The 9,377-nt window shown below is 28.8% G+C and overlaps 2 protein-coding genes across 2 annotated transcripts; one reads left to right on the top strand and one right to left on the bottom strand.

The window, feature by feature from the left end:
- Positions 1–822: 822 nt before the first annotated feature.
- On the bottom strand, positions 823–2,960 carry LOC124364475. Its single transcript, XM_046819994.1, has 3 exons — positions 2,857–2,960; positions 1,923–2,132; positions 823–1,070 (listed from the first exon to the last, which is right to left on the bottom strand). The coding sequence occupies exons 1-3, from the start codon at positions 2,899–2,901 to the stop codon at positions 879–881; spliced, it is 447 nt and encodes a 148-aa protein (XP_046675950.1). The 5' UTR covers positions 2,902–2,960; the 3' UTR covers positions 823–878.
- Positions 2,961–6,781: 3,821 nt separating this feature from the next.
- LOC124364471 lies at positions 6,782–8,510 on the top strand. The gene is made up of 3 exons (XM_046819990.1): positions 6,782–6,937; positions 7,696–7,899; positions 8,240–8,510. The coding sequence occupies exons 1-3, from the start codon at positions 6,893–6,895 to the stop codon at positions 8,444–8,446; spliced, it is 456 nt and encodes a 151-aa protein (XP_046675946.1). The 5' UTR covers positions 6,782–6,892; the 3' UTR covers positions 8,447–8,510.
- The last annotated feature ends 867 nt before the right edge of the window (positions 8,511–9,377 follow it).

Raw genomic sequence — 9,377 nt, 5'->3', positions numbered from 1 at the left:
TTTTTAGCACTATCACTTGGTAAAACTTTGTCGTCAGTCGTGACAGATAACTGGTTAAATATTATATTCATGTATATAATTTAGGGGTATGCCACACCTCGTGATGTATAAAAAAAGTTTCTCAGGTTGTATGGAAAATTTTAAAAATGCAGTCTATTTCTTTTTTGATAAGTAGATAAGCATTCTATGAATCATAAAACAATATTTTACAACCCCCGTCAGAGGAAAGAGAAACTCTATCATCACGGCCAAATTTCATGGTTGGAAATTCACCAATACCATCATTGAACACACTATTATTTATGTTGAAATAAAGTCTCATGAAAGATTGTGTTTTATAGTATATAGATTAAACATTTCTTAAGTTACGTGAAGGTTGGAAGGATACCATAAGGCAAAAGTGCACTGATATCAAATCTGGATGCATTACAAACTACGATACGACATTTAATTTTTAATGTACGAAGAAGCTACGTTTCATAATGTCACTTGCCAAAAGTTGATGTAACTGCATTCAACTGGTTTATAAGTTTATCAATCATCCATAGAGTTAGGCTAATTTTAATCTCTAGAAGAAATATACATTTGTTTTACACATCGAATTACCGAAAAAAGATAAAAACTTAAATCTTTCTGTAACACAACATATGTTTTATAAATATATGATAAAGGCAAAATGTTAAAACTACCTGATGAACTATAATTTTGTTTTATACTTCGTAGTGTCCCAAATCTATAACATTAGACATACGTGCCTTATGATCTCAACAAATACCACCTTATGGTTTAAGTACTAGTAGAAATTAAATTAAAACTCATTTATAAAATATAATATATTTATTTGCATTGTAAAACTCTAGAAAGATGTACTTCTTGAGTTAGAACTTGATAAGGGTTTCGTTGTATTTCTTCTGGGCCCAAAGGTTGAAGTCTAGTTCAAGGCCAAAGACTTCAGGTTCCTTATCGGTCTTGCTGATGACAACCTCTGCCTCAATCTTGGCGCTGACAGCGAGAGGAAGACTGTTCTTAATGGAACCGAAGGAAACCGTGCTTTCGCCGTATTGCTGAGCCTGCTTGTAACAACAAAATAAGGATTAAAATAAAAACATTGCATAAATTCAGTAGTAAAAGAAAGGTATTGCCATATAAATCACAAAGTTTTTCATTTATTAATATTTAAATATCAATATTGCCATCCTGATTAGTGCAAAGGAACCTCAGATGTTAGTGAGAATATGGCTTAATAACTCCATTACAAAATTATAATGATTTATCTGGTCAAGTATCAATTATCCCATTAATCCCAGTATCTATTTAATTATAAAACTACTATTGCAAAGGGATGCAATATGTAAAATAATAATATAAACTTATTGTTTGTTATTATTATGTTAAAATGGATTATCGTAAAAAAAACTTAAATACACTGTTTAGCTCATTTTATAAAATGTTTATAATTAGTTATTTATATGCAATTGAGTACAATAATGTACAATAATACATGTATTGGGATATAAATATGTTTATATTAGTATAAATGAAAACACAGCATTATATGTGACTGTATAAGATATATGATTCGTCCTCTAAAGTAATAAATTTTATTGGTGTTACTATGAGTAATTAAATAAAAGGCCATCGTAAATATTCTTATTACCGAAATATTTGTCTGTTTTAAGCCTTTATTTGAGTACTTTTAAAGAAAATACCGAATTACCCTCGTGTATGATAATTAGCTTCGAGTATGCAATATATTATTTGTCATATTGCCAAATTAGGATAATAATTTCAAATGTAATAATAGCTCGTACTTATATTCTTGCATTGTCTTTGAATGTAAATTATCGTGTTAAATTTATTATAGGCTTCATATGTAGGGTTAAGTTCTTAATTATTATAAATAAAATTAAAAGTAAACTTGCCTGAATGGATGTCATTTTGTTGTTGATCATATCGGTGATAGATCCAATATCGACATGCTTGGACTTAGGCTGGCCCGAGATGGTGGCGTCAAGCTCCAACTGGGCCACCTGAGTCTCCTCCTTGCCGGTGTAAGCTGCAGCGGTCACGGTGATGTATAGCAGTGGCTTCAGGTCATTGGTCTGTTTAACTGGAACTGCCTGGCCTTGCAACTGTGACACACAATTATGAAGTAATTTATAATAAGTATTGTTTTAATGCAAAACATGTGATATTTTGTTGTAAACCTTAGTTTATGAGCAATAAAACATGGTATGCATTAATTTGTATATGCAAACATTACCTGTCTCTTTCAGTACATATAAACATAATTATACCCACTTGCTACTGCTCTGTATAAAAAATTAAATCATTTACAATAACGTATTGCATAGATGAAATTAGAGTATATCGCTTTACCTTTGGAAACACATAACATATTAGGCTATATTATACAAGTATATTTAGAAGTTCCAGAACAATAGGTTAGGTAGCTTTTGACGTATAATCTATAGGTAGTGAATTCATTGTCTGTCAAGGCAACTACGTTGACAAAAATATTACATAGAGATTTTAAGTACGCTAGGAAACTAACATGGGACATAAAGCTATTAAAACATAAGTGCCGAAACAGTTAAGTACCAAGTGAAAAGAAACTCTTAATAGTATTTTTATTCTCCAAAAAATAATATTTAGTATAATTTTTAATAAAATAAATTCTTTATTCCTCTTCCAGATTAAATACTTAGTCAAAGCAATTTTAGAAATTACGTATGATTATAATAATAATAGGACAATTTTTTTAAATATAAGAGTCTGTATGTTATTGTGCATTTCATAACTTATTTTACAATTTAAATTAGGTTGTTAAAAATTGATTTGATCGTTTTTACTTACGAAGCAGGCGAGAGCAACGAAAAGAACAATCTTGAGAGCTTCCATTTTGATATGGAGTTTTTAGTAACCAAGTATTACTGATTTAACCAAATCGTGCCTCGTTTATATACTGCCAGTTACCTAACGCCACCTTCAGATTATAGCACTTCATCTGTCTTATCTGGTTTTAGTAATTACGCAATTGAAAATTTTCTCAGAACTAGAAGGATCTGATAATTGTAATTTATATTAATTAACAAGATATATATTCTATAAAAGATTTTGTACTTTTTCTTACATAAATTTACTGTTTGTTACTTGTGACAATATATAATAATTACACGAAAATAAAAGAAGTGTTACACACTTCTTAGCTCATTATATATATATATATATATATATATATATATATATATATATATATATATATATATAAAGTTCTATATATAATACGATTTAATTATTTTTTCTTTGGCCGTATCTGTCACATATGCGTTGAAATAACCAAACTACCATATGATCGGAAGACCAAATACCTGTCAAATGACTTTTATTTACATTAAATTTGTATAAATGGCAGTAGCCTTATTTAATTTCAATAAACATTGAATCGCAAAAAGTACTTGCTCCGCCGGGACTCGAACCAGGATATCTCACTTGCCGCGTGAATGTGCTACCATTACACCAAAGAGCCCATACATTTTACAATTCAATTATTTTGTATATGGCCGTTCTCTGTCACATATACGTTTAAATAACCAAACTAACATATGATCGAAAGACCAAATACCTGTTAAATAACTTTTATTTACATAAATTTGTATAAATGGCAATAGCCTTATTTAATTTCAATAAACATTGAAATTAAACATTTTATTCACATACAAATTTATATATATATATATATATATATATATATATATATATATATAATAATATATATATATATATAAACGAATCTTTAGTTTATTAACTAATAATGTTACCGTTTCAATTTGTATGGTTGAAGTGATACATTACAAGATCATTGTATTTTCTTCATACCGATGTATGCTTTTATTTTTGACTTAAAAAAAGTGTTTTAATCTTTTAATTTTGTACTAACAAATCCGATAATTAATGGTATTCCACTTCCACTTTAGACGGTTAATGTCATATTACATTAGTAATATTTAGGAATTTACAATAATAAGTACTTTAATTTTATATTTTCAATTATATTTTTAGAAGTAGGAAAGTTTTTCCTAGTAATCTACATTAAGAGGTGTAGTGAAATGATTTGGTTTTACACATGGGCAACTCAAACCTTTATTAGAAAAATCCATAGCGTGTGTCTTAAAAGTGCACCGACCCTCCACGTCTTTATTAACTTCCTTATAAATATAGTAATTTACTTTGGGGGATGATTATATGACTAAGTGAGGAGTTTTATCATGTATGAAATGTTTCGAACATCCTCCCCAAATGGGTGATTTTAAGGTAAGTTAAACATTTTAAATGCTTGAAAATGAAATCTAAATTTAAAGGTATTACAAAAAGAAGAAGAATGACATAACCTACAGGTATGTAATGTTAGCGTATAAAATCTTTTGGGTAATAAAATTTTGTAATTTGTTTATAAACCCCCATTGCTTATAAATAATTTTGTAACTAAATTAAATGGTAATAATCTTTAAATCCAACCTCAATTTCACTCAGATTAGATGCTCTAAATGGCTAACATGTACTTACTTGTTTAAAAAAGCCTTGACTGAAAACTGCGGCCTACATTTTGTAACATTTCATGTGTGATGAGGTAGCAGGTATTCGATCCTTGTCGTAAGATTTGGAGATAAACTTTAGTGTTATGATTTCCTCATCTTTAATGGCATGCTCATATTTTTAGTCCACTATGTAAAGTCATAGCCTCCAAATATTCTAGTATTATCACCATTTGAACAGAATTTTGACTCTGAGAATCTATAATAGTTTAAACCTGAACAGCATTGCTGATGTACTCTGGTACACATTGTTAAGTTCTTGATAATACCTAGGCATTTATAATATATTGCATTTAGTCAGGTATACAAAATAAAATTTATACAACCACATTCAGAAAGATATCAGCATAAATATATCTATACACTTTTTAAAAAAGAATTAAATACTACAACATAACAACTGCTTTATTATTCAATCAAACAATAACAGATTACTTTGCTATTAATAAACAACCAAAGTTATATTTTTATTTTCAAAAATGAGAAATGCAATGATAATACAATAATTTAATATTAACTGTATAATTTCCTTTACTTCACATACATGTATTAATTTTCAGATGATTGTAATATATCTGTGGATTTATTATATACTGATTATGTACACGCATATTAAATATATACAGTAACTTCTAAATAACATTTTAAGCAACATTTTAAGATATTGCTGAATACTTACAAAGGGCTTCTTAAAGTTTATATAACTATACAATATATGATTTATTGGGGTTTGTATTAACATTAATTTATATAAATTGCTTATTAAAGAAAAATTCAAAAGTGCTCGTATATTTTGTAAATTAATTTAAATGCTGTTACATACAAGTATAGAAATATTACACACCACGTGTATCTTAAGAGAATTTTCTGAGGTCGCATACTGACAAAAAATAATCATTCAGAAACAAAACTTGGATTATTCTTCAGCGATACCCTGCCAGATAACAATAACGCTCATGCAGCCCTACAAATATAATTCTTTCCTTAGGATTAACTGACGTTCCATGTAAAATTTATAATCACAGATCAAATCAAATCATTTTTATTTTGCCAGAACATTACAGATGAAATATTCCTCAATGTAAATATACTTATTTAAGTTAATCAGTACAATTGTTCTCCCTCCATATTTAGATAAATGTAATTAGGGTCAGTAATGTTGCGAAATTAAGCGGAAGACATACAGAGGAATACACAAACTTAATTTCTCAGCTTGTCAAGAAATAGGCTTCCCTAACGATCATTCTAATATCGAGATTTAAAATACATATTCTAATTACTCAATATTATGTTTTTAAACATCCTAAAAATAACTTTACTTTTGAAGAAAAGCTTACTGAATAAAATTCGTTTTATATAAACTATATTGCATTTTTTAACATCCATTTTTCGTTTCATTTCATAGGTCAAAGTAATTAGTTACGAATTTGATTTTATTGTAAATATTTTTACTTCTAATCGCCGGAGTGTTTGCTTTACTGTGGAATACACATTTATGTTATCTCCTGTAAGAGTTAAGATCTTCGACCAATTCGAATGTAAATTTCTGAGTAACGTTATGTTTAAGTTGGGACTTTTATAGAAAAGTATTTGAAAGAATATTTAATGAAATTAAAAGAACAAAATAAGATAAAGAAATCTTAGTTACTTTTATCAATATTTGATTAAGTTTTTACAATACATAGTCACTAATTACATTTGCTAGTAAAACAAATTATTGACTTTCAATTATGAGTTTTTAATTCAAAACTCTTAAAAGGATATTGCGCCAGGAATAGTGACACATACGTAATATCCACTTTTATATGAAAACCCCAATTTCGTTTCTTTAAACGTCATATCATTGTCTACAAATAAGCCTTTTCTTCCCAAGGTAATATTGAGAAACTATATATTTTCCAACATTATGTAAAATTTGTTCACCCACTAATATTATCTTGCATTCTGAGATAAGCAAGACAAATGGGGTAGTCTCACCGAAGTATGTTCTTAGTAGTTAAATTATGCAAAAAAATTATACCATGAAAATGTTTCATTACATAAACTTATCGCTTACTACTGCAAAGTATAAGAGGTTTATCTTTCGAGATTAAAAATGTCATCCTTCCGTCACTGTTCAAGTGTTTATTTAAAAAGAAATTCTGAAGGTCCTTTAATACTTTTACTAGACTTTACGACATAATCAGTTATCGGAGTGATACGTATATGAAGTACCACTTCTGTGCAATATATAATGCCTCGGTATGGTCTGAATCTTCAGTAATACAATCATTTGTATAACACTTCATCTGTTTAAGATGGCCTTCTACAAGTTCGCTCTTTTGCTTGCTTTCGCCTGCCTTGTAAGTATTACAAAAATGCATAGTTATTATTTATTCGATAAGTAGTGTACATATAATTCTAGACTTTATTTAATTTAGTTTTTCTATTATACTTATTGTTAATTTGCTTGGTAAACTGTGTATTCTACAATAATGTTCTTTAACACACTTTATTGTGTGTAAATTATTTCTGCTATATTATAAGAGCAAATAGTATAACATGTATTATGTAATCATTAAACGATATAGTTTATGACACATTAGCTATTACCAGCAGCTTTGCACATGGTTGTCTAATTCGTAGTACATTTACAACAAGGTAAAAGTATTACTGATATTATATAATGGAGTGCTTTATATTTTTCAAACGTTTTATACATTATTCACAAAATCAAAGTACGTTTAATACTATGTAAATGCTATTATGATATGATATGATGGAGTCCTATGAAATATGTAAGTGTATGAGCATTTCTGGTTCAAACTATTATAAGCCTTTCGTAATGGCTGAGTCCGATTTGTAACTCTGCTAGAGAAAATGTAAATAGATAGGTTTCAGAAACCTCCTTCCTTCAAAAACATCCTTCCTACATGAAAAACTAGTTGTTTTGATATAATTCTAAATATATAAATAAATCTAAAACAATTTGTTTATATGGAGTAAAGTTACAATTTTAGTGTAAATAATTACGAGTACATTACAATCCTTTTACTATAAGGAAATATTATAAATATTTAAGAAGAAAAATATTGATTTTACCATTTAAAATTTATTTCAGGCGCAATGCACACCTTTCAACTCTGCTGCCGTCAACGACTGGCAACAAGTACTGAAAGTGTCTCTGAACGTCTCGGCGGCGGATGGCGACAAAAACCCCTTGGTCGAGGGCTACGTCACCTTGATTGTGTATGGCGACTTTAACAAGAGCTCTGACAGCGAAATGGTCTCCCAACTTGTCCAGGAGAAACTTGCCTCCCTGCAGGTTAGGTTCAGCCAGTGTTAGCTTAATTTCAGCTTTTTACCGAACAACCAGTATTCTTAAAATCTAGAGAAAATAAATGTCATGCTTGAATATATTTTGAAACTAAAAGGTAGGCTGAAATATATCAAAATAACAATACTACAGGGACATAAATATTTATGATTATTAGTTATTGGCATCTGAATGAATAAAAGGTTTTAAATAACCAAATTTTTTTTGTTTCTTCATATCTTCCAGTAACTAGTACATTATAATTTTCAACCCTTGACTACTACTGAATAATTTGAACACTTTACTTCATAACTTGATTTAGTTATTAAATTAAACTTGTATTTTCCAGTACAAGCCTGACAACGAGGTGTCCGAGAACTTCGAAGATGGTGACTCACTTCCTCTGCTGTTCTCTGTGGAGCTGAAAGCTAAGATTGACATCTCTGTCCCAGTCGAAAAGAGTATCGCCATAGTATTGGATGTCCAGGTCTACGCCAAGAAGAAGGACCACCACCAGGCTCTGGAAATGGTTAAGAACATCAAGCCGTCTTTTTAATCAGTATAAAGTACATTTGGTTGTTTTATACTGTAAAGAATAAATAAAGAACCATATGAACTAACACTAGTTTTTTATTTAGTATACACATTCGTACTCGTATTTTCAAAGGTTTTAATTTTTCTTTATTTATATACAACATTTATAACAATACCCTGTTTTTGATGTTATTTCTTACTGTGTATTACTATATAAAATAATATTTATACAGTTGTTATAAAAATAGATATACTTTAAAAAGTGAAAAACGTAGGAAAATGGCTGCATGTATAAATTTAAAACTCGAGCAGAAATGCTATCAAAGTTCTTCCCCCATAATTAATAAACTTGTGTTATAGTTCAGGGAGTTGTTAACGTTTACCACGTATAATTTTCAATGTCATAGTTTAAAATTCTATTTATAAGTTTTGTTTTTGAATCTTCCTGTATTTATAAGGAACAATTGTTATAAAGATTGTACTAATAATTGTACTTATTAATTTGACCTAACAGATTGGTTGTACAAACTTTTTCTCAAAGTTTATATGTTTATTTTTTATTTTTAATAGTTTTGTGGAATTTCTTGTTCTAAAATAAATGTAGCAACTAATAACATCAAGTATTATTTATTTAAATAACATAATGTTAATTATGGAACGTTAAATCAATAAGACGTGCAAATATCTGGCTGGTAGGAATTTATGGCATTTGCTGTAGCAATACCATAGTAGGTCATTTTATATACACAATTTAGATACGAAATATATACTATCTTCTAACTATTTATAATACAGTTTTGACTCGTATTTATAAAACCTTTGAGCAATGTGTTGAAATATTTACTCATGAACACAACCCCAGATATGGTTGCAACGTTCGTGTTCAAACACATTTGTTAGCGGAATCAATCACAATCTCAAATCCGTTTTATGTTGTTAACGCGTTATGCCGA

The sequence above is a fragment of the Homalodisca vitripennis genome, chromosome 6 (genome assembly GCF_021130785.1).
Source record: "Homalodisca vitripennis isolate AUS2020 chromosome 6, UT_GWSS_2.1, whole genome shotgun sequence".
Taxonomy (NCBI): Eukaryota; Metazoa; Arthropoda; class Insecta; order Hemiptera; family Cicadellidae; genus Homalodisca; species Homalodisca vitripennis.
The sequence above is the reverse complement of the archived record's forward strand: the minus strand, read 5'-3'. Positions and strand labels throughout refer to the sequence as shown.